The sequence below is a fragment of the Coffea arabica genome, chromosome 4e (assembly GCF_036785885.1).
Source record: "Coffea arabica cultivar ET-39 chromosome 4e, Coffea Arabica ET-39 HiFi, whole genome shotgun sequence".
In the NCBI taxonomy this organism is placed as follows: Eukaryota; Viridiplantae; Streptophyta; class Magnoliopsida; order Gentianales; family Rubiaceae; genus Coffea; species Coffea arabica.
Genome location: NC_092317.1, coordinates 10,565,322 through 10,591,961, shown reverse-complemented (window position 1 = coordinate 10,591,961; position 26,640 = coordinate 10,565,322). Strand labels below are relative to the sequence as shown.

The 26,640-nt window shown below is 34.1% G+C and overlaps 4 protein-coding genes across 6 annotated transcripts; 2 read left to right on the top strand and 2 right to left on the bottom strand.

Moving 5' to 3' along the window:
* Positions 1–187: 187 nt before the first annotated feature.
* LOC113741904 (U-box domain-containing protein 52-like) lies at positions 188–2,437 on the bottom strand. 2 transcript variants are annotated; one of them, XM_027269562.2, is made up of 4 exons: positions 1,950–2,417; positions 1,219–1,337; positions 1,009–1,127; positions 188–606 (listed from the first exon to the last, which is right to left on the bottom strand). In XM_027269562.2, exons 1-4 carry the CDS (start codon positions 2,218–2,220, stop codon positions 378–380), a joined length of 738 nt encoding a protein of 245 aa, XP_027125363.2. In that variant the 5' UTR covers positions 2,221–2,417; the 3' UTR covers positions 188–377. The 2 variants fall into 2 exon arrangements, with proteins under 2 accessions (XP_027125363.2, XP_027125364.2); XM_027269563.2 differs by having other exon boundaries at positions 425–602; positions 1,950–2,437.
* A 2,762-nt stretch (positions 2,438–5,199) lies between these two features.
* On the top strand, positions 5,200–8,273 carry LOC113742835 (ferric reduction oxidase 8, mitochondrial). Of its 2 annotated transcripts, none has more exons than XM_027270835.2 (8): positions 5,200–5,406; positions 5,559–5,652; positions 5,730–5,915; positions 6,029–6,266; positions 6,362–6,689; positions 6,774–7,032; positions 7,189–7,862; positions 7,960–8,273. In XM_027270835.2, exons 1-8 carry the CDS (start codon positions 5,253–5,255, stop codon positions 8,136–8,138), a joined length of 2,112 nt encoding a protein of 703 aa, XP_027126636.1. In that variant the 5' UTR covers positions 5,200–5,252; the 3' UTR covers positions 8,139–8,273. The 2 variants fall into 2 exon arrangements, with proteins under 2 accessions (XP_027126636.1, XP_027126635.1); XM_027270834.2 differs by having other exon boundaries at positions 5,202–5,406; positions 7,957–8,273.
* Positions 8,274–8,757: 484 nt separating this feature from the next.
* On the bottom strand, positions 8,758–10,951 carry LOC113742836 (L-type lectin-domain containing receptor kinase S.1). The gene has a single exon (XM_027270836.2). The coding sequence runs from the start codon at positions 10,890–10,892 to the stop codon at positions 8,892–8,894; it is 2,001 nt and encodes a 666-aa protein (XP_027126637.1). The 5' UTR covers positions 10,893–10,951; the 3' UTR covers positions 8,758–8,891.
* Positions 10,952–16,090: 5,139 nt separating this feature from the next.
* Positions 16,091–16,645, top strand: LOC113740738 (NAC domain-containing protein JA2L-like). The gene has a single exon (XM_027268267.1). It carries the CDS (start codon positions 16,091–16,093, stop codon positions 16,643–16,645), a length of 555 nt encoding a protein of 184 aa, XP_027124068.1.
* The last annotated feature ends 9,995 nt before the right edge of the window (positions 16,646–26,640 follow it).

Below are 26,640 nucleotides of genomic sequence, written 5' to 3'. Positions count from 1 at the left end.
GGACCTTGCCTCCCACCAAAATGCCACTCTTGTGGCTCTGCTTCAAATCCAGACGGGTGCATAGTGCACCCGTCTGGTCCGGTGGTGGTTCTGTCCCCATCGATTCTCATAGGCTCAGTTGAGCCTCTCCCGTAGATAGAGTAGGAGTAGGAGTAGGGGTGACAATTGATAAAAAAAAAAAAGAAAAAAAAGAAAAGAGAACACCTTCAACATTTTCACCATATCAATTTATCATTTGAGGGAACAAGATAATTTCTATCTACAAATCGCAATTCCACATCCTCTATAGAGTCTCGGTCTAAAAGCGTAGCATTGCTATAATCAAGGCTTAATTTTCTTGATACCCTGCAAGAAAACAACTCCATAGAGATCAACTTTCAGTCGAACTTTCCTGAAAAGCAAATACAGACGTCGAAGAAGTTCCTTTCAGAGTTATGAGTTGTTTCTGGCCTTTGATCACTTGACACCAGATTGGAAGGAATGCTGTCTGTTGGATGCAGCTGACCATTAATGATTCTTCTGCCATTGTAAACAATGGTTACCTCACAGTATTCTGGTGCATTCTTTTGAACATATCCTCCTTTTCCTTGCCCTTTCATCAGCTGCCTAAAATGAAGCAAAAGACGCATGAGTTTCCAGTTTTTTTGGGATCCTATTTGCAGTGTACATGTTAAAGGATATGAGCTGAAAATTATGAACCTAAAAGTGTTTGAAACCCAAGTTTTGACTGGGTAGTAATTGCTTGACTTATTGAAAGATTAATGTGGATAAAGTTGTAGGAAAAATGATGTGCAGGGAGAGGATTTTATGATGTGCAGCTACTCATGTTGAGTATAGCACCGGAAAAAGATTAATGCAAGTTTCCTTGTGTTCAAGGCCAGAAGGGAGGCGATATCAGTTTGATCTTCAAAACATTTCCTGTGATCTGCTTCTATTGTTTATCAACTAGGCGACTAGAAATGAAGCAAAAGTAGTATGCATAAAAGGTTATCCAGATGGAAGCTTTACCTTGTAAAAGGAGACCTTTTAGTCCCCATGACTAGATTGGTAATGTTGACAACAGGAATTAGGCCTAGGATTGCTTTGGCAGTTGCATTGCTCTCCAAGAGCATTGTGTCCACCGGAACCTATAAGCCGACATTTGAAGTAGTCAATTTACTGATGCAGCTAATCTTTGTACAATGATGACCAAGTTTCTGCACATGGATTGTTACTCACTTTGGCATCATTACACATGCGAATGTACTTCTCCAGAAGATACTTCCTCCTGTTTTGGTCTTCATTCAGATAGACTCTCAACTGATCTTGGCTCAATTGGCTTCTTGAAAGCCTTCCAACTATCAAGAGAAACCCCAATTAATAAAAATTGTCAGCACTTGACATGTATTTCAAATACTTAATGCTACAAAAACACTTCGCAAGGATAAGGGAGAAGTATGAAATGGAAATGTTAATTCGGCACTGGAAATAATAGCTTCCACTTACAGTTTCTAATTAGCTTAAAGACAAGATGTGGAGCCCTATGTCATCAGTTTTTGCCTTGGATCAATTATTAAGTAACACCATACTTTTGTCTCAGAAAAATGCCTATTCTTGTTATAACATCAACTGCCAGGACTTTTTTAGCTTAGTTGCTCCATCAAGAGTTCATAGACATGGTAGAGACCACAAAGGAGTAAATTTCTGAAACTGTCATTCTCCTGCTCAAGAAGAAAGAGATCCTTGTTCAAGCTTCCAGTTTGTCTTTTTCTTTTATAAACTCACAAGAAGAAAGTTCAGAATATAGAGAAACAGTGGCAGAAAGTAATGATCATGTGAGTTCTGCATATAAATAATTTATGCTGTTAATCATGATATGTTTGATGTACATAACTAGCCCACAACTTCTAATACAAGGTTAATGCTGAAATACAACAGATAGCAAAGTTTGCAAAATCTTTTCAAAGTACCTGGTGTATTGATATAGGTAATAGGAGGGAAGACATGCACAAGAAAGACTCTAGTTCCTGGGGAAACAGCATTATCAAGCACCCATTGAACCACATGCAAGTCATCTTTGCCAACAGCAACATAAACATCATTTGTTTGTCCATTTCTGCTGCTCAGGATGCTCTTGCTTTCGTCTGGAATCTCCACAATTTCTGGGGATTTCACTTGCCAATGATGATACTGTTGTTCTTCTCGATCCACTTGATTGTCTTCTTCCATCTCCGTTTTCATATCTATCTTCTAATAGCTACTAAAGAAAATGAATGGTGAAAAAATGAGGGATCATCAAAAGTGGGAAGAGATAGAATTATTAAAGGTGGATCATACAATTGGCAATGTATAATTAAAAGAGTCGTTGCTTTCAAAGCTGGTCAAGAAAGTTGAAAGATAAATTCTATTTTGCCAGCATTTATGTCGTATTCATGACACCTTTTGCCTTTGGTCTTTCAGAAGAAATTTTCTTTCTTTTTTCCTTCAATTTCTTCCTGCCTTTCATCTTCTCTCTTTTTGATGGACTTTTATCGGATGTGAACCTCATAGTGCATGTCCACTCATATCTGATAGTCTCATGACAATAAGGCTCTCAGTAGACTTTACATTAGACAGCAGCACCTGAAAGCTAAACACAAGCATTAGACCAAAGCTCATTAAATTGCAGGAAGGGATCACGTAATTGAGCTTGTATTTACTTCAGACCACTGCGGATCACCCTCCTCCCCCCCCAAAAAAACAAAAAACAAGATTTGACACATCCCTTTTTATCCCCTTAAACTGTTAAAGAGTTTTCAGTTACATTCTTATTAAAATTCGAGCTGGCTGCCCCAAGTTTTAGAAATATCTAAAGGTAACTCCCAATCTCTGATTCCACTAGTGCTTCAGACCCAAAACTGTTGACAATCTGACAAAACCTAAAATGAACTTGGATAAATGAAGCTGATACCTGTCCATAGTTCCTAAAGTCTTTGATTGAAATCATGTAATATTTAGTAGTTGATTTATTATTTTCTTGTAACGTCTCAGAATTAGGCCTTAATACATAGGAGTGTGTCAGGAGTTATGAAATTGATAATAGTCAATCGTTTGCAAAGTAAATCTTCTTCATTTTCAATTCCCTTTTCTTGACTGTGACTTCCTTACTTTGCATCTGATCACATTTTCCATTAATTGAACTAATATATAGTTCCAAAACATGCCACGATCACTAGATTGCCTTTTAATTATTTTGAGATAGTATCGATCGTCATAACTTGCCAAGAATTGTTAATGGCTTGGGAAAAAGAGAAGAATAAAGTATGATGAAACAGAGATTCTGAAAAGTTTCTCCACATCCTTGCCAAAGAGCATTGCAAAGCATAAAACTTTCTGTCTGTCTGATTCAAGATATTTTAAACATTTTAGTTCCAGACATTCACAATTATCTCCTCCAAGAGGCAATGGAAGGATCTACTTGGAGTAGGTGTTGTCCCAAGCCACTATTATCAAGATATTTTACTCTACCACTTTTCTCTTTAATATCCTATATTTTATTGCCAACCATGTCCAAATACATGATCTATGGATTCCCTTCGTCCATCACTCATGCTTTTGCCCATCTCCAAATCAAATAATCAATAGCTTTGTGAGAACTCAGCAACTGCACAAAGTCGCCAGAGAAAGCTTTTACACTTTTTGCTTGACTGGTCCTTTATGTTGGTATGTACAGTGGACAGATTCTGAAGTGAACTTGCTACTGGATTCCAAAGTTCTTATAATTAATTGGTTTTTTGGCTAAAGGAGGGAATACTGAGTTTGCCATCTGACATGCTTTCTGGGATATACTCCAATGAGATTCTCCATGAATATCTTGGATATTCTTCATCTCATCCTCAAGGGCACCTTTATGCCACTCTGTAATGGTGTCAAATTTGTTCCTTTCACCCTTATGGGCACTGGATATCTCCTTAAAAGACTTAGATAGCCTATTTACATGCAGGAGTTCATCTGGCTTTGCTAATGATGTCTATACGATCTGGGATTAGTACCCTGCCTCCATCATGATCAGTCCAAGAAACTAAAAGTGATCATTGGTTGCCCAAGTATGAATTATACCTATTTGTTGAGGGAATGGCAGCCATATAATGGATGTTAAACTCACCAGAATGTTCATACAGCTAATCTGAGTCGTGCAAAATTCAGTGCTGCTAACACCGAAAAAGAAGGGTGTATACATAGGGGAAAATTAAAAGGAATAAGATTAATGGGAAGAACAAGAGGAGTCTTGTAATGTTGAGCTTTGATTGAAACAGATGTTTTATTCCAGAATGTTTAGACACGTGGTGGTTGATGTGTGACTGCATAATTTTCATGCAAATAGGTGTAGTTATCTACTTGATGATGGTTTTGAATGAAGCAGTTCCACTCAGAAACTTTGGCAGGTTTGAATGAGACATGAGAATGGACCACCGATGGTGACACCCTCTTAACAATAAACTGCACTTGTTTTCCTCTAAATTTTTATATGCATCCTCCAACATTCACTGAAAAAATGTCGAGAAATTCTGCAGTGCCAAATCGGATCATTTGGTTGAATTTGGAAAAACTGCCTTGACTAGTATTGAAGCTTGGCTCCAGTTATCTCTTGATCGATGAGCGCACTTGCTGGATAATGCACCTTCAAAATCTATCAAGATGATAGAAAAGATTGAAATGATAGAAGAAGTCGACATTGATTAAATGAGAATATAATCCAGTGAGTTGTTCGTTTTTGTATTGCTCCATGGAAGAGCTACTTGATGTCTTAAGTATGATTTATGACCCTAAGGCAGCAAAAGGTGAAATTATTGGGGGACTGGACCATATATCCATTAGCCAAGTGCAGGGCCACTCCAAGATGCTGATTAACACCCAAAAGCTAATATTTATGCGCAATCAGAACGGGAAACTGAAAGCTTCATATTTAGTAAAGATATGCTTCTGGAAATAGAAGTGTATTATATTGTCATTATCCATTGTCATTAGTCCCCGGATGACCATGGTCCAACCACTTGTATTGAAAGAAGTTAAATCAAATGAAAAGTGAAAAGAGCAAATCGGGGTACTTTTGTGGTGCACACTGCACAAAATCTCTTTATTTCACTTCATGCAGAAGTAATACAGCGATTTAGGCCACTTCAAAATGGTGGGTCTGCAAAATATTTTTACATCGAGTGGCTGTTTCTTTCTGCTTTCAGATTCCGCTTTATAAATATTTCTGGGTACCATTTTCTCGATCAGGATTAGCAACAATGGCAAAAGCTTCTCTCCTTATCCTCAAAGTGCTGCTCACTATTCTGTTTTCTGTTTGGCTTTCCCTTTGGCTTCTTAAGCCGACAAGAACGTGGGAAAAAAAATGGCGAGAAGCCGAAGAAAAAGCAATGAAAACGGTTTTTAACTATAATGGTAAGAACAAGCCTTGATTTAATAAAAAGCATATTTTCAGCTATGATATCCCTTCTCTTGGTATTCATAGATTGTAGCCAACTAAATGAATTTTCTAACTTAACAGAACACTTGTATCATAGAAAATAAACTACTTTTTATCTCTTCTACAGGCCTAAGTTTTGCTGTCTATACATTTCCGTTTCTCGCCTTGGCTATGGTTGGATTCATTTACTTGGAACTGAAGCTAAGAACCAACCAAATGAGGTAAGAAATTGTTTCTGCAATACTGACTCCTTGCCTCTGAATGATTACAGCTAATATCTCATAACTTTGGATGACAGACCAGAGAGGAAGTTGATCAGTGCTCTTTCAAATCCCATTGTTGTTAATCGCTATCTTGGCATTTTAACTGGAACTGAGATCCTTCTCGTATTCCTATTTGTCACCTTTCTGTTCTGGACCTTCTATGCTCACATTTCCAATGATTTCAAGAAGATGATGCCAACCAAGTCACTGAAACTGAGTATGTAAGTATCATGGTCATATGGGATAAAACTACGGTAAAAAGTTAAACATTTCTTTCTTTTTGCCATGAATTAGAAATGAAGAATATCAAATGAATGATTTTTCTCTGTTTCAGGTGGCAATACAAAGTGCTTAAGGTGGCAACCCGCTTTGGTTTGTTGGCAGAAGCCTGCCTGGCTCTTCTTCTTCTTCCAATTTTAAGAGGGATGGCAATATTTAGGATACTTGGCGTTCAGTTTGAAGTTTCAGTAAGATACCATATCTGGCTGGGGACTACAATGATAACTTTTGCCACACTACATGGTGCTGGCACCTTTTTCACATGGGGGATCAAACACCACATTCAGGATGAGGTACACTTGATCTCTTGTATCTTTTAAGAATAATGTCCTACCATGTAAACAAAACTTCTCAGTCCTCACCCTACATTTCCCTGCTGAGGAAACAGATGTGGAATTGGCAACCAACAGGTCGAATATACCTTGCTGGGGAGATTGCTCTTGCTGCAGGATTAGCCATTTGGATCACATCACTTCCACATATTAGAAGAAAACATTTTGAGATCTTCTACTACACACACCACCTTTACGTGATCTTCTTTACATTCTTCTTGTTTCATGCTGGAGACCGCCATTTTTATATGGTTTTCCCTGGCATTTTTCTTTTTGTCCTCGACAAATTTTTGCGAGTCATACAATCAAGACCTAAAACTTGCATCCTTTCAGCTCGAGTATTCCCATGCAGAGCCATAGAGTTAACTCTGCCAAAAGATCCAAGTAAACATTCAACTATCATCTTTTCCAGATATTTATCACCATTACTTGAATGATATTTGTTGATCGTCGTTACTTACATCTCAGAATTGACTTATACCCCTGCAAGCATCATATTTGTGAAGATACCACGTATTTCTGAGTTGCAGTGGCACTCCTTCAGCATAACTTCAAGTTCTAGTGTTGACCATCACACCATGTCAGTTATAATCAAAAGTGAGGGATGGTGGACAAATGCTCTTTATAATCTAGTCTCAGCCAAGCCAGATAGGGAAGCTGATCAAAGAAGATGTCTTCCAATTGCTGTAGAAGGACCTTATGGATCTGCATCCGCGGACTTCCTAAGGTATATAAATCATGACATTGTATGGCAAGCTAAACTTGCTTTTCAAACAGCTAGAATTTCTTCTATTAGCAGCATGCCAGCACTTTTTCCAGGTATTTATCATGCCGACAACGTTGACAACTTGTATGCTCTTCTTTTGTCTAAAATCTATTGCAGATATGACAGTCTGCTTTTAGTGGCTGGAGGAATTGGGATAACACCATTTCTAAGTATCTTGCAAGAAATTGCCTCTGCACGAAGCAATGGTAGACTTATACACCCCAAGAGAGTACTACTGATATATGCTGTAAAGAAAACTCAAGACGTCTCACTGTTGAATCCAGTTCTGGCTCAGCTACTCAATGTTGAACAAAATTATTTAAAGCTGAAAGTATTTGTGACCCGGGAATTTGGAAACCAAACAGTAGGAGAAGTACTCAATGAGGTCTCTCAAGTTAAAACAATAGATTTTGACACCTCTACCTCTAAATATGCAGCATACGGGGTTGAAAATTTACTGTGGATGGCTGCCATTGTGGGGCTTTGTTCTATTATTTTTCTGGTGCTTCTAATTTGCTTCAACTGGTCCACTCATTTTTATGGTGAAATGCCTTCAGGACGAGTTATGACAGTTCCCTCTTCTACGACGGATCTCTTCCTTCTGTGCTCTTTTGTTATTGCAATCATATGCAGTAGCTTACTAGCAATAGTTTTGAGATGGAAAAGAGCTAGGAAAGAGCTCCTATCTTTCTCAGGTACACCAATTGAAACAACAAAACCTACTGGAGTAGGAATAGATAATACACTGGTGGAACATGAAATCCATTTTGGAGGAAGGCCAGATTTCAGAGGTACCATTTTCTCTAATGCTTCATCTCTTTTTATGTAAAATTCTCATTTTGCACCAAACCCTCTTTGGGGGCTAACACCTTTCATATTTTACAGAAGTATTCTGCAAATTCTCAAATGAAACTGAAGGTTCTAGTGTTGGAGTCTTCGTATGCGGTCCTGAATCGATGAAAGAGTCTGTGGCATTTACCTGCAAGCTAAGTTCACGTGCTTTCAGGGTGGATAGTCAAAAAAGAAAGCTATCCGTCAGTTTCCATTCACTAAACTTCACTCTGTAGTCTCTCAAGAATCATTCAATCCTCCCAGCCATGAGTTACACCTTGGTCCATTTGAACTCAGAAAATAGGCAGCTATGTAGTCACCATAACATGTGCTGCAGAAAAAGTCGAGTAATGAGCTATTTCATTCACGTATATCCATATCTACTTATAATTGGCACCGTAGACTGATTGCATAGTGGGGGTTAGAACTTCAGTGCTTGTATTTGGCTCTGTAAGATGCGATTTCCTGATAATCCACTTTCTCAAGAGAAGAATATCCTAGCATACAAATCATATTGCCCTATACCAAATACTGGTGCAAATGGATTAGCAAAGCAAGATATGGGAAATGGCGGGTGAAACTGCTACTCGCTTAGGAACAATTGGCGGATACCTTTGCAAATCTTTGGGTGCAATGACACTGAGAATGAAGCGGAGTCATCAAAGGATAATAACATTTGAAAAATTTAACCAATAACAAGAGCATCGATCATATCTTGCCGCCATTTCATTGTCTATTTGCGATATTACTGAAATACAAAAAAATTTCAGGAAACTAAAGAAGACAGCAAAAAAGATGGCAACGTCGTTTTAATTCTTCTCAATGTAGTCATACACTCACAGGTCATAACCTCAGTACACATTAAACCTTCAATCTCATTCCAAATATACGGTAAAAAACAAGATATGGTACAACATAGTTAAAAATGATAAAAGCCCAAGTAAAATTGAAAAGCAGAAAATACAAAAGAAGGGACTGATTTTCACACATTAACTTGTTATGGCAATGCCTTTTAATTTTCCTTCATCACCATAACCATCATCAATATCAATTTTTTTGGGTGTTAACTCAGATAACAAAGCCTTTGGTGTGGTAGCGACATTCTCACCAAGCAATACTGCTACCACCTCTTTCATGTTAGGCCTACGAAGCGGATCAGGGTGACAACAAGTTAGTCCAATTTTCAACACTGCCTCCATTTCTTCCACCTCAAACTGCCCCGTAATTCTCTTATCAGCAGCCTCAACTAATTTTCCTTCTGCATACTTTTTCCTCACCCAATCAAGTAAAACTTCTTCATCCTCTGTCTCCACAGATGTATCTATTGGCTTCCGCCCACATGCCACCTCCAGCACTACCACCCCAAAGCTATAAACGTCACTAGCTGCAGTTGGTGAAGCCATCGTAACTACCTCAGGTGCCAAGTACCCAAAGGTACCGACCACACGAGTTGTATTAGGCGCTTCACCATGTGCATACAACTTTGCTAACCCAAAATCGCCCAATCTACCTCTCATTTCACTATCCAACAAAACATTGCTTGCCTTAATGTCTCTGTGAATTACCACCTGTTCCCAACCATGATGCAAATAATTTAACCCCTCAGCAACATCAGCCAAAACCCTCCTCCTCCCTTCCCATCCCATTAGCGTCTTCGGGTTATCAAATATCCACTTATTCAAACTCCCATTAGGCATATAATCATACACTAGCATCAACACATTCCCCTTCCTACACCACCCTCTCATTGACACTAAATTCTTGTGCTGAAGCCTTCCCATACTCGAAATCTCAGCCATGAACTCTTTCAACCCTTGTTTAGAGTCATGGTTCACAGATTTCACCGCGACTTCCACGTTATTCTCCAGGTTTCCCTTATACACTTTCCCAAACCCGCCTGATCCAAGAAACTCATCCTTGGCAAATCCATCAGTTGCCTGGTGTAATTCCAGGTATGAAAATCTATGAGGCCAATACTCAAGCTCCCAATCCTCAATCTCATCATCATCTTCCCTGCTCCTTTTCCAACAAAACCTATAAAATCCACCCAACCCAACTCCCAAAACCACCACACAAGCAATCACAATCCCTGCAATAGCTCCGCCAGACAACCTAGACGATGCATTCTCCAACAGAAAAACAGGCAAATTCGTCGTGTTAACATCCCTCGCTACTCCAGTATCACTAAAACTCCAAGCTAAAACCCTCTGCGCCTCAACCCAAGTAGTCTTGGATGCCGAAAACCCAACAAACATTTCATCAGACAGGTAGTCTGCAATCACAGGATCCCTGAAATTAATCAAAGGCCTGACCGGTCGTGGCACCCCAACCGGGGCTAGAGTCACATTTATCTCATTCTTTGGTCCATCAAACTCAATCCAGGCCCTGATATTCTCCCCATTTCGCATACGAAAAGGAACAAAACCTCCATTCCTATCAAAATATCCAGCAGGTTGAGACACTCTCGACTCGATACTATTCAGATCAATCCCCACGTGATTATCATCTCGATCGTTGAACTCCGTGTTCCTCCCAGTATCAAATTCTACAACGATCAGAGGACCAGGTGGGGCGTTGAGGGCAGTAGAGAAAAGCCCAAAATACTGCCCGGCAAGCGCGTTGGGCGGAGAAGTTGAACCGGAAAGAACGAAGGCCAGCCCGAATCCCGGGCTGGTGGAGATTTCCGGGAGGATGGAGAAGATGAACTGGGTGGAGAATGAGGTGGAAATGGTGGAGTTGGGCGTTTTGGTAAAGTTGAAAGGGATGCGAGTAGGATAAAAGGCGCGGCCGAGGGAGAACTGGTTGGAGTCATTGGTGAGGCGGATGACCGGTGGTACGAGGCGGGCGTCGTCGGTGAGGTTGAGGAGGGGGACGGCTGTGGGTGAAAAGGAATTGTAGAGAAAGTCAAGGGCATAAATGGAAGGACAGATTGCCTGGTGAGTGAAGATGAGGATGGTGAGAAATAGTGGTGTTGGCTGTAGTGGGAGCATTTTGGGTCATTGGGGTGTTTTGTGGCTTTGATAGCACTTGGGGCTAGTGGGGATTAGGAATCAAGCATCAAATGTAATGGCGGTCATAGTTGAATTTTCATCACAAATTTGGGATTTTCTTAGTCATATTTGTTTAAAAATTTTGTTGTGATAATCTTGATTTGAACTTTTCTTTTTAGGTCGTTGAGAGTGATTGACGAAGTAGCAACATGAATTGTTAAACGCTAGAGGATGAAGGACCAATTTTTCGATCATGTTTGAAAATTTCACTTTATATAGGAAATGTAAAAAGTGTTGCTAAACTAGTCGCAAAACTTCTAGTAAACTAGTAGCTACAGTAATTAAGGTTGAAAGATGAATTAAGACACCTGATGCTTGAATCAAGTTTGATTGTGAATGCGAACTCGTTTGAATTTGATTTAGCAACTAATCAAACCAAAATATAAGTAATATTTTGAGTTTATAAATTGGTGGAACTGAGTTAGACCTTGAGTCGTTAGCATGATACTAAATTTTACTTACTTAAGTTTGATTTGAACTCAGCATTATTAAAGCTCATTTCAGTTCGACAAGTCAAATTTAAACACAAATTAAAACTCTTTAAAATAGTCAAACAACATTAAACATTTATAAGAAGTATGTTTTGTTCAACCTTTTCACACCCCACGAATAATTATAAAAGTGAACGACCATTTCTAGTAGCTGAATGCGTAAGTAATCAAAGTCAACTAAATCAACTAAAGATGCCGAGTGTATGGACTTGTACAAACTTGACCTCGAGATGACCTAAAAGTCATAACGTACTTGCATGGTACAATACATTCTTTCCCAATAGAAGAGGAAAATAGTCATAATCATGCGGGATATTCCCTATAAAATATCTAATGGTTGCAAGAATAAAATAATGTAGTTTGAAAGTAGTTTTTGGCTTTTAGTATAAACAGAAATATATTTTCAATTTCTAAAACAACTTTTTTAAGGTTGCTTGACCAACTTAAACAACAATTAAAAAGTAGGAGCAAATTAGAACTATCCTATAGTTTTTCTCCAACACCAAGTAGTCATTGTAACTTGAACCCTAAACTCTGAGTCAGGAGAATAAAGAAAGTAAAATAAGAAAAGAAAAACCTTAAAGATTAAAATCCAAGATACTGCTTGAAAGAAGTCCTTTTGACTTTGTAAATATGCCTCATATTATATCCTCAAAAGGCTAGCGCGTCCTGTTTATCCTTTTCCTTGTCTTATTTATTCTGATCATGCAACTCAAATAAGGGTTCTATAACAAGGCTAATATAAATGTAGTAGTAATATTTCGACAGTCAAGTATTTAGTTATACTTTGTTGAAAAAAAAGTATTTAGTTATACAATTGATTTTGTTTATACTATTGGCGTAAATAATTTTTCACGTAAGTAATTTGGATGCATGACGTGTAACTTCTAATAAATTTTGAACTTAGGTATTTTCACGTAAATACGAGCATTCAGATCCGTTAGTATTAGGAAATATTACGTTGACAGTGTACGGAATATTAATCTTTAATTATTTATCAAAACAAAATAACAGCCACATAGTAAGAGTGATTTTATTTTAAAATAAAAGGACCTGCAGCATGAATCTTCTTTGTGATAAAATAGACCTCCTAATAATGTTAACATATTTCGTAGTGATATTTAGGTGACTGCAGAATATTACCTCCATATTGAGAGATATTTTCGGTTTTTCTTTTTTTTTTTTCCCTTTAAGTGTAAACTTAAAATCAAATATGACCAACTCAACTCTTTCAAGTAATCAAATTGTGACCCGGCTGGTACTAATTAATATGGACTTTCTAGAGACATGGTGGGGATTACTTGGAATGTTGACCTAAAATTATTTACTTTTTGGCTTTCTTTCGAGGAGAAATAGGCCATTTTGATACACGGAAGTTCCAAGTCAATTTTGTTATAATAAACACTATACTATAAGTTACTAACCCCTTTGATCTGTGGTATGCATAGTGGTTAAATTTATCATTTCGACAAAAAGGCTCACGCCTCAAAATTCATGTTATAGTCACTAAACAAATAACTATATACACACACATGTATATATTTATGAACCTCAAAACACTTTGCATATATTCAATTTGATATGACTTCAAAGAAATATAAAACCCTTTTATAGAAAATTTAAAATTTTTTTTGTGACCACATTTATAATCATTTTTTTACCTTACATACATCAAATCGTTATAATATTATTTTTTTTCTTACAGAAAATCTGGAAAATACCAATCCGAACGGGACCTTGAACCTATTTATGCATCACTCACTCAGCTTCTTGTTGGAAATATCCTTGTAAGGTCTAAGGTCCAATTACACATTTTTTCGTTGCGCTTTGGGTTTTTTTTTTTTTTCGGTTGGTTTTTTGTCCTATTATTGCATTTTGTTACAATTGTTTGGTATAATGGACATGACAGGATTGTCTACCTCTGCCCGCTTGGTATGGACAAGTGCTTGAACCAGACTTGGACAACTAAATTTGATGTACTCCCGTAGAGAATGCCAAAACCCCGTTGTCAAATTTCAAGCTTAGCCCACAAAAGAGGATTAACTTCACTTGATTGCTTCCATCGAAGCCCAATCGTGGACGCTGCCTTTGGTTTGATGAAACCTCAAGGCTATGAATGACAACGTGGCAGATGCTTTTTGCCAAACATTCCTCTAGCCCTCGCCCCGCCCCGCCCCATACCCCGCACCCGCTTCTCCAGTCTTGCCGCCACCCAATCCTACTTTTCTTGTGGGGGCTAATAGAAATTTGTCATGTAACGAAATTTCAGCCAAATTTCAATCAACAATCAAGTATTTTAAACATCAACATATCACCGAGTTATTGCTAACACATAATCCATTATAATTTCACAATAGTTAAGCCATAAAAATAAATAAACGGATACTGTTTGAATACAATTCAACATAACGAAACAAATACAACTCAAGTAGTCAAAAGTAAAAGTGTAATTAGTCGTGAATTGTGAATTAGGGAAAATATGAAGAGCTGAAGAGGAGTGAAATTAGGGTTAGTCGTGAATTGTCAATTGTGAAATATTTAGTGTAAAAGAACAAAAGTGTAATTAATAATTTAGTATAAATGTATTAGTATAACTAATCATTATTTTGTATTAGGATAAATAAATAATTATTACTATAACTAATAATATTAGTTATATTACATATACATAATTTGATACTTATAACTAATAATATTATATATAACTAATAATATTAAATATATTATATATACATAATTATAACTTATATTTAATTTTTTAGGAAGGTAATAGTTTTAACGATGAGAGAAAATGATCTCTCGCCCTGCCTCATCAACAACCTGCAGAGGCACCCGTCTCAATTGCCGTTCCTACTCAAGGCCTTGAACATTTTCTAAGCGTTGAGTGCAGCCCTTCAATTTTGGTTTAAAATGTTCATATCATTTTCTTTAATTTTTTATATGACTAACATTTAAATTCCTATCTAAACTTTTTTTTGAGCCAAATAATTAATACGTTAATAATATTCAAATTTTAAACGGGCTCTTCATTTTAGATTAGTGAAACATTTTGTGATGTGTAATGAACAAGATAGAGGTTATTGATAGATTAAACTAATGTGTTTCTAAGGTTATTATCACGAATCACATGGCATTTGACAATATAAATTTGGAATTTTCTAACACCAAATCCTTATAAATTTCTACTATTTATGTTTTGCTATTTTTAACCCCACATAAAATTCTTTATTTTTATTCAAAATTATTCCTAATTTTGAGGCATTAACTAATTGTACCTTCATATTTATCAATACACACGTTCATTAGATGTAAAAATAAAATGTAAATTTAATTTTTTAAATTTACTTTTAGACAAATAAAGTGTCTATTCAATTTTCATGAATTGGTTTTTATGAACTAGGATGTGATCAAAATTTTGTACATGGGAATTCTACTAACACTACATACATAATGACCAAAGATGATTTTTACATTAGTCAAACAAATTTTCCCAACAAATAGTGACATGGAAAGTAAGATCTTTTCTTTTCTTTTCTTTAACCACTCATCGAAAAGGTAACAATAAAAAGCTTAATAATCTCTTTCACAAGGATTCAACATTCTGAAACATCAACAATTTACAAAGGGGCGAAAGAATTTCCCTATTTGCTTATTTTGTACTTGGTCTTGTAATTTTTTTTTTGCTTCAATTTCATCAAAAACTTCTTTTCTAACTGATTATTTAGTGAAATAAGGAGTTATTGCATGAAATTTGAAATTGTCTATGTTCGATTCGAGAGTGAGAGAGAGAGAGAGAGAGAGAGAACTAACATGTCAGTCAAAAGAAAGAAGAGTGCTTCTCTTCCTTTCCATGTACCGAGCAATTGACTTATAGAACTCTCTCTTATCAACCCAAGTTAAGGATGTAAAGTACTCTTATAACAAAACACTAAGAAATTGGACACTTATTAAAATATATTTCAAACAAAAAAAAACACTCATTGAAATATATTTCAAGCAAAAAAAAAAAAAAAACACTGAATTGGGTGACCTCTTGCCTATTTTCCAAATTGGCAAAGGGTAGGTTGGGAGCTGGTTACGAGAGCTGATTTTTGAAAACAGAAAAAATGTATAAACATAAGAAAAGGTAATAATTATTAGACATGTACATATTACATATAAGTTAGGTGGAATTTAGATTTGTAACAAATGCCCAATAGATTTAATATACCCATTAGAAAAACCCTTAAACTATTTATCTCATATATTTTTTAATATACATAAAGCAAAGGATTTAATGGATCTAATTAACCTACAAATAAGTACATGATTAAAATGGAAGTTTCATGGAACATGATTAAGATTGAGTACTTTTGCCTTGAATCTAGGCTAAGATAATATTTCTGACGGTACGAGGGTCTAAGCTAAGGTAATATTACTATTGGAGGTGTACGAGTGTGGATGCGTGCGCGGGGTGAGGGGAGGGGCTAATTTGAGGGTCTAGGCTTCGGACACCTTCTCATATATGTAACGAACACAGAAATACGGATGCCCTTAAATTCAGAATTAGAAACAGAGTGACATAAAACTTGTCCAACAAGAAAAATAGCGAAGAAAGCAAGAGAGTGAGATTAATCATCAGAAGAATATTGAGATTTAGTAAGAACGATGAAGAAATTCAGAATGCCACCTGGGTTTCGGTTCAGTCCGTCTGATACAGAATTGCTATACTACCTAAAGATGAAGGCTAAAGGGATGTCATTCCGGCCCTGGAATGATGTGATTCTTGAAAAAAATCTATATGCCGAGAATGCTGCACCATGGATGCTGTTCAATAATGATGATCCATGGCAAGTAACAAGTAAAGTTGATGCTGCTGTTGGGAAGATTTATGAGGAAAAAGTCCTTTATGTTGTTACTAAATTAGTGAAAATTGGTAGCAACAAAACTATGAGGAGTGTGGGTCCTTCGACCTGGGATAGTGCTACGGGGAAGTATAAAGTATGGAATAGTCAGGGGCAAGTTATGGGGTTCAAGAAGATATTGAATTTGAGAAGGAAAGGAATGGAAGTTATGAGCAATTGGATGATGCATGCGTACCACATATCTGGGGTTTTGTTGCAAGAAGTTAAGGATAATGACTATGTAATTTGTCGTATAAAGTGGGATTATTCAAGAAATATTTGGGTGCTGATCAAAAAGTTCAAGAAAGTGGTGGATTGAGGAAGCTGGGAAAGAGCAAAAGGATTAATCAAGAAATCCCAAATGCAAAAAGGGTTTGTAGGAGAAGAAGTAATAGTAGTGTGTTGACCAATGATGGAGTTTTAATTGCAAAAACCGAAGCCTATTGTGGAGAAAATGATGAATATGGAATCTTGAATAAGGAAAATCAAGATTTGATCAAAAAAGTTCAATTGGAGAAATGGTTTGTAGCAGTGGGAGGGATACTGTAGTGGTGAATGAAGGAGAGTTGATAACTGAAAGATCATTGTTTCTAGAAGCTGAAGCTCAAAAAACAAAAGCACATTATGAAAGAAACGATGAATGTCAAATTCTTCTAAAGAGAAATTAGTATTTGATTAGGAAAGTCCAACTGGAAAAATGGTTTGTAAAGGGGGCAGCAATAGTATTCTGGTGATCGACGAGGGGAATGTGATGGAAGAAGTTTCATTGATTTTGGAAACTAAAGTTCTAGACAATAATGTTGAATTGGAAAGTTTGAGCATGGTAAGATCAAGATTTAATCAAGAAAACTCAATTGGAATAGGGGTTTCTGATAGTAACAGTAGCAGTAGCACCAACATCAATAGCAGTGGGGCAAATTTGGCTGATTTGGGCTGTTCCCATGTCACAAATCGAAACAATGGTGTAGAATCTGATATTATGCAATAGGTGCTAGAGGATAATTTCTATCTTGATCTTACTTCAATTGAACTTGATTTTACTTCATTTGAACGAGTGTTTTAAGGACTAGACATTAGAAAGTATTAAACTTGCCATATAACCTATTTTGGTAATAGTTATTTGGTTGCATTTTGCGTGAACTACTTTGTTGTTCAGAACATTTATGTTTTAACAATCAACATGTAGGAATGATTTGTTAGACATAAAGAGCATGATCTTTAGTATGATTTGTCAATTAAAATTAAGAAATAAATTTTAGATTGACATACCTTTTGACATTGAAGACATTTTGGAGAAGAATTCCACAACTCTTTATCACCAAGGTTGTAAACTATATCTTTATGCTATCTAACCTTCTCTCACCTAACTATCTGTTATGTTATTTTAGTGATGGGTAAAAATAACGTATGTTAGAGTGGTGAGAGGGAGCAGGAGCCCTAGAGCATTTATAGAGTCATAATCTCTCCCATCATGAGATAATGATAGACTCTAATATTCTTATCGTACTTTATTTGTTAACTATAATGATAATGTACAGTTTAATAATTACTGTAACTATCAAATAAAATATTACAATAAATATCATATAATACATCCACATACAACGAATATAAGACTCCCTATTTCATCCAGTCATCTATTCTCATTAGAATTCTGTAATTAGTTATTCATATTTATGCATACAGTTACTTATCCTTCTAATTAATGGGAGTTATCTTAATAATATTATATGTGATCATGTAGGTCACATAAATATTTTAACATTCTCCCACTTGGACAAATGATCACATAAATAATAACCGTATAGAATCAAATAAATAAAGTAGAGTGGCCATAACATTTAATTATGTTTATCCTACACCGACATTAGAATGAATCATGGTGGTTATATATCAATTTGAATATATTTCCTTCCATGTGTCACAATTCTAATAACTTAATGTAGATAAACCTAATGAGAAAAAAATGGACAACAACTTTGATATCCATTTAATGGTCCAAATAATAATCCTGTGCATAATTACCATGATAACGTGCACAAACAACAGGATTTAATATTTTATACTTATATGTCTAAATATCAAAAATGGCAAAACCCCATTGAACTTATATGTTCACAAAATCTTTTGGCACCAATATTTCATTAATGGGTATGCTCAAATGGACACCTTAAATTTGACATATTTTATAGAACAATGTAATATATAATTCACTTTAATGTACTTAAATCTATTAAAGCACTTACTGTTCTATAAAGATACAATAGTAGAAAGTCTCAACAAAACATAATGGACTTAATTATCCACAAATAGTTAGAAATATAATAGCAACTATACAATAAATTAATGAGTTCTTTATCAGTCATGTGATCGTAACAACAACTTAGCTGGCATTCTTAAGTTGTAACATTAATGATCATAATTCAAATCTAACGAACTCAACATCATTAATATTCTAACTTTATGTCAATTTACTCAATTCAACTCCCACTTTTCCTTATATACTTTAATAAACGTGCCAAAATTGAAAGGCCAATAGTACAAAATCGACAAAATATAGGCCGAACAACAAGTACCTAATTACAGTATTCCAACATCGATATAACTTGCAATTATTTCAAAATATAATATACAATATTACAATTTTAGATTCTAAAAAAAAAAACTCTTTAGTGAAGTTTAGATCAGATAGTTCAAAACATTCATTTTCTATCTCTATTAATACCAAATACATGAAAAGGTATTACATATATCCTTCACTTAATAGTTTTAGATAAGAATTGCTTATTATCCAAAATATGAAAGAAATTATTATCTATATACAAACCAAATACAAGTTATTCCCACTACTCTTAATGTATAATGATTTACTAATATCATTCTTCTTAAAACAATATGAAGAATATATTAGAAAAAATAAATCATTAATGGGATATTAATTTGGTTTATATAAAGATTTAATATCACTTGTAATAAATAGGCCATACTCTCTTTTACACGAACATAAGGTAGACATTTATTATTGAGATATATAAATCACATCTACTTTAACGTAGCTCCAAACATAATGAACTACAAGTGTTACAACCAATATCAGTAAAAACTCTTATTAACATTATAAGAGATTTACTATATTTGTACTCTTTTAACTTGAATAAGTCACCAACAAGTATATCATTATATCATTTAACATTACCATTATATCTTAATAATCCTGATAGACTTTGCATTATTGGCAGTGTTAAACAGCATCTTCTATTGTAGCACCAAACTTAAATGTAGTTGTGAAAATAACTATATAACAATTAAGTCTAAAAACACACATAAACTCTTGAATTGATAAACATATATATTAGCAAGTTTACTTGAATTGAGAATTTCCTGACTCCCACTATTTCCTTAATAATTTGATTAGTGGATTTATAATAGAATATTCTTTATATGATTTCTCAACTAGAGTCATGTTGAGACAATTGCTGAAATTTTAAATTTCTCTTAAAAAGCAATTAATCTTTATAACATACTGGTAATGTGCACGATTCACCTTACCTTTCAACTCCATTATTTGAGTCAAATCACTTATTCTATTTTCTCAAAATCAAGTATTTCTAATATAAAGCACTTTTGCAACATATGGCAGTATAATCTATGAAAATAATTATTTTTTTAGTGCATTTAGTTTCTTTAGGAATTGATTACATATTCCCACATAGGTTAAAACATCTATATGTTTTTTATTTTAGCTTCCTTAAGTGTTGATAATGTATACCCACGTAAGCTGAAATATCTATCGAATCCATGACATAAATGAAATTCTCAACAATAATAGATAGACATACTGAAAACATATACAATGATATTTTCAAAATTTCACTGTACAAGAGTAAAGAAAAATTCAAACTACTATTTATTATGTTCAGAAATGTTCATTTCTTGATAGAAGTACATAACTCAAATTTTGTCAATTAAAAATTGTATATTCTTTATCAATGCCATCTACCAAGAATTATACACATAGGACATTCAAATTATCCCATTATAACTTTATTTTCTGTTTTTTATACGTTTATATCTTTATCTCTTATACAAATACTTTTGAATACAAGAACAAAGACATTAACTTTGAATGATTATCAGAAATAAGATAAATAAATATCTTTAACCACTTCAACTTGGCAGAAAATAATTCACAAATCACGTATTATGACTACTAATAGAGTAAATTCTTTTCGCCATCCATAACAATCTAACTAGTCTACTTTCTGTAATGTAGTCTAAACATATGCCATGATAAAATTTAAAATCATTGAGTCTTTTATTTTGTCTAAATACATTTATGGAGACATATTCCAATCTCCTATGGCAAACTTAATAAGTTTTCATGAATAACACACTTAATGCCAACATTGTTACATAAGACAAATGGAGTTTTGTTTATTTGAAAAATTAGAAATATAAATTTATTATTTTAAAACTCTGTTTGAATAATCAATATTAAAATTATATTCAATAGTTTAAAATAAGCGAATTCTAGATTGCGACAAAATATATTTTGAAAGAAACTTTCTATTATGGGTAAAAACACTTCACTTGTATATTCATAAAGGCATCGTTTTGTATAATAGATGCGTTGCCTTAATCAAATATATTTCTTTTCTCTTTTGAAACTAAACATACATTGACAATATGAATTGTGTGGCGTAAGACAATTAATCTAGAGTCATTCATAGTCATAAAAATGAGGCATTTCATTAAATTCTCTCAAAATAATTACCAATCATAAAGACAAATCTTTCAATGTTTTCCTGACTAGATAAGGACGACATATATTTATTTTAATATATATTTTCATCCTTTATGAAAACATTATTGTCTCTATTTGCATTTCTATATTTATGAGATACAATATTAACTTTAAGTGTTTCGTCTTTCAAATTTAAACTACTCTTATTCTTTCACATACACATGGTTAAGTGTGAGCAATAGCCATATTCTTTAATGTATATTATAAAAGATTTTTGAATAGTTCAAAGTTTCAAAGGAGAATTTAAAACTAAATGCTCAAGAAATTATCAAAAATTCAAGCTCGAGATTTACCATAAATAAAACAGCAGCTTGCACATTAAATTCAGTAATTAATTCACACAATTTCATAGTCAAGATAAAGGGTGTTTAGTCAAAATTATACTATAATTCCACAATCACCTTTATGAAAATTTTGACTTTAATTACTTTAAGGGTAATAACCATACATCTTTATGTGAATACAATTTTAATGAGCATATTAATTGCTCTAACTACTTGTATCCAACCATTATATTAGCACATACACATTAAAGTGAGATTCACACTCACGTGTGCTAATTTAATTTTGCACCCAAAATCAAGAGAGCAGATTAATATGGCTAGCATAAGGGAATAGTTACAAATTATTGGAATATAATACAATTTAAAAATAAGACTACTTGTATTAGGTGTAAGGATGCTATTTTGTCGTACTATAATTTTAATTAAAATAGTAAATCTAAATACATGAGCTAAAACAATAAACTAAAGAAATAGTCCTCGCCTTTGGGCATTGAAAGATTTCCTAATTTAATGTTTAGCAAACCAACTTGTTTAACAGATTTACTAAATAATTGAACAATAAGTGATCAATCTATTGGATCATCATATCCTACCTTTGGGTTGAGTAACGACACGCCAGTGATTCACTCCATAAGTGAGAAACAATTATTCACTTATAAATTGGGCAATTTTACAAGCGACAATTATTCACTTGCATCAGAGAAGTAATACACCTTTGGGTAATATAACAACTACTTCATAAATATAGAAATATAATACCTTTGGGCAAATTATAATTCTATAACCATGAGTTCATATGAATATAAATAACCATTTAATAAACTTTATCATAATTAGGTCACTTTGGTGACCGCTAATTAATCATCACCATCATGTTTGTATAGGTTATTTAACCTCAGGCTGGCCAAGAATATAACCATATTAGTTTAATTTGTACTAGTTTGAAATTTTACCAAATATAATTGAGAATTCTAAAATCTCAAATTGTCCTAGTACAAATTTAACATGGGCTCCATATCACATGAGTCTTTCATGAAATCACAATAATACTTGCTACTTTGCTCATACAATAATCTCAAATTTCATAACATAGGGGTATAGTTGATATACTATATAATTATTGTCGAACAACTAGATGTTTGCGGGAGCCAGTTGTACTAGTGATAAAGCATGCAAGTATCATTGTATACTAGTAATTAGTAAGCAATTAAACCAATCACATTAATTTAATTTATACGTAAAAGTAGTTCGGGAATGGTTGATCATCAAATATGAATACTACTACCTGGGCAAGTTCAAACCATTTTCTACCGGACCCTTGTCCTCAATAAAATCTCCATTACATGAAATCCAATCTGAACCAGAAAAGTCCCACAAAGATTTCACAGAAAACTTGGAAAAATTAATTGCAAACCGTAAATCATTATTATGTTAGACAACTTATGCCATGATGCTCAAAAAAATCATCCAATGTCCGATGCTTGTCCACAAGTGTATCAAAGATGCAAATTTGATTAGTATCAATGTAATGATACTAAACCAGCCCATTAAAAATTGGCTTGAAATTAGCATGTGCTAGAACTTCAAGTATGATTGGTCTAACTAGGGAAAATGGTCCAAAAGTTATGTGTAATACACAAAACACCAAAAACCGCTACTCCAATTATAAACCAATGTTTTGAAAATCGGACCGAACCGGACGGTTCGAGCAATTGAACTGCAAACCGGTCATGGCACCGGTCCGGTTCTATGTCATAGTTGACTTTGTAAAAAATCGGTCGAACCGTGAAAACCGCCGAACCGGTGGTTTCCAGTTTTCAACTTTCCTTTTTTTTTTTAAGTGTTGCAAAATGCAGCTATCAAGATTCGAACTCAAAACCTTTGTAATAGAAAATCAATGTATTAACTGTTGCATTAACACATCCTATTAATTTTTTTTGATAAATTATTTATATAAAACAAACACTCATATTTGTTACAAAATCTCATGCTTTCATAGCTCTTTCTTTTTAATCTTCTACTCTCTTTCTCTCTCTCTCTCTCTCTCTCTATCCTCTTTTCTTTTGTCACTCTCTTTTTAATCAAATCTCTTTATTTTTAATTTATTGATGTTTTCTTCCATCTTTTAATTTTGTTTTTGTCCATTAAATTGAAAAAGTTAAAAAAGAATTATTTCTCTTTAATCCAAATTATTTAATGCCACAACCACTCACTTTTATCTCATTTTTTGTTTCTTATCAAGTTTACATTTCTATTTTCGATTCTCTTGACTTCCTTTGAACTCCAAACTTCTTTTTTTAAATTGCAATCTCTAAATCCCAAAACGTAAATTAAAATTTAAGTTCACAATATTTAAATTCTCATAGACGTGAATTTTGTATAATTTCAAAATATTGTGATATTTTTGGGTTGGATTTAGATATAATTGAAATTGAAATGAAATTTATATGTTTTAACTTATAATTTAAAAAATTTATTTTAAAAATCCAAGTTATTAAAAAATAGTAAAATTTTCATCATATAAAGTATTAAATTAGTCCATTACATGTCTTATTTTGTGCATATATATTTATATAAATTATTTTTTAAAAAAATTATTGAACCGAGATTGAACCAGTCCGACCAGTTAAACCTCAACCCTTTCACTTTACCGGTTCAATTAACGGTCCAGTTTTTAAAACATTGTTATAAACACGGAGCCAAATTCAAGCAGTTTCATCTAGGACCAAAGAACCAAAAATAGGTCCCCAATTCTAGACCAAGTCATTATAAATGGAATAAAAAAAACAAACAGGTTCACACTCAATTGCATATCAAATTTTACTCAAACCCAATAAAATTACTAACATAATAGACTTACAAATCATAAACATCAATCCAAAAACTCTGATACAACATGCTAGACATAAAGAGCATGATCTTTAGTATGATTTGTAAATTAAAATTAAGAAATAAATTCTAGATTGACATGCCTTGTGACATTGAAGATATTTTGGATAAGAATTCTACACTTCTTTATCACCAAGCCTTTCAATCACCAAGATTGTAAACTATAATTTTATGCTATCTAATCTTCCCTCACCTAACTCTCTGTTATGTTATTTTAGTGATGGGTAAAAATAACGTATATCAGAGTGGTGAGAGAGACCAGGAGCCCTAAAGCATTTATAGAGTCACAATCCCGCCCATAATGGGATAATGATAGATTTTAATATTCTTATCGTACTTTATTTGTTAACCATAATAACAAGATACAATTTAATAATTACTGTAATTATCAGATAAAATACCACAATAAATATCATATAATACATCCACATACAACGAATATGGAACTCCCTACTTCCTTCAATCATCTATTCTTATTAGAATTCTGTAATTAGTTATTCATATTTATTCATATAGTTATTTATCCTTCTAATTAACGGGAGTTATTTTAATAATATTATATGTGGTCATGTAAGCCACATAAATATTCTAACATGATTGTGATTAGAATTTTGATTTTGAAACTAAGTTAAAACTTTTTGTGGTATTTTGATACCAAGGGAGTGATTTGTTGTGTTATAAGTCCTTCAGCTTGGGTTCTTTTGCTATCTGAATTCTGATGATGTTACAATTCTTAACCATTGGGCTCGTGCCTGCTCATTTTGGTATCAAATGCTGTGTCCTTTTGTGGTCGGGATCCTTGGAGCTATAGATGGTCCTCTGCGATGCAACATTCACTGGGCACCATCAAGTTTAAAGGCTTAAGTGAGTGTCTGATTGCTGTAATATCATCCTAATGGGAAAAGCATAGCTCTTCCAATTTAGATGGTATTTTTACTCGTATTCTTCCTGACAATAGCACCTGTGCTGGAAAGACTCTTGAAATTCTCTCTGTTCGACTTGAAGGAAGATGATTACAATTGCTGTGGTGTTCAAGGGTCTGAACTGTTGCAGTGTCCTGCCCTCAAATTAGATGTCATTAGTCTCATAGGATTTTCGTTTTTCTTTTTCACTTGTGTTGGATTCTCACCCGCTGGAGTTGTTAAATTCCTAGGTTTTTTTTTTTTTTTTTTCACTTTTATTGAATTCTCAGTCGCTGTAGTCATTGAATTCTTAGTTTCTACTTAAAATGCCTTTGGTTGTCAATGTTTTCTGCTCTTGTTATCTCTTAGTGTGATGCAGTATTACCTAGCGGATCTATAACCCTTGCTTTTGTCCACATTCTTCTGTTTTTTGTTGCTTTATATGATCAATTGAGTGGAACTAGACAGGCATTTTTAAATACTTCACTATTTTTTTAAACATTAAACTGCTTTTGCATGTGAGAATTGCTGAAGAAGGGGGAAAAAGGGAATGATATCATCATGGGTATAATTTTACTCTAACCATGTTTTGGAAGATCACTTTTTGTCTCTTTAAGTTCAAATGCACAAACATCTAGGAAAAATATTGTCAAGAATAGTTATTGGCATTATGTTTAAAACATTACAAAGCATTACACACATGTTTTTGAAGAACTTCAGCTTTGAAGATCCTGTAATGACAGACACTCAAATTGTTCATACAATTATCAATTTTCAAGGTATCTGAAAATGAAAAACGAAAGGGTGAAGAAAAAGATGTCTAATTACTCTGGATTTTGCTTCTAACTTACTATGGAGCATTGCAGAGGTATCTGCCTTGAGCTTTTAACTCTTTCTTCTAAGCAACCAAGATTACTTTAATCAGCTTGTCAACTTGCCTCCTAGGCTGAGCATCATCACTTCAACATATTCAAATTATGTATGTCCTCCACCGGAGGAGAATATATAGGAAGAAACCAGGATGCCAGATACTACTTTATTAAAGCACAGCACCTTAAACACATATCAGGAGCCTCAAGGATTTTCCACCCTTGTCACTCCGGTTTAGAAAATCTTCCTGCTACAAACTCTGATGATCCTGGAACTGCTACTGCAACTTAAATGGTAATGTAAGTAGTGGAAAACTGCACATCTTTTGCAAAAATCAAAGCAGCTAATTAGAGAGATTGCTACTTCTAACATCTCAATATTTTTGTCTTGTACTTTTACCTATGTTTTGTTGTCGGTCTAATCTGATGCTGATAATTTTTACTCTCTGATACTATTGATTGGACACTATTACAATCCCATTCTAGTTTATGCTCTAAAATTCATACTGCTTGTGGTCATGATGGCATAAAATCATAATATACTGGAGTTGCTAGCTGTCAGTGTT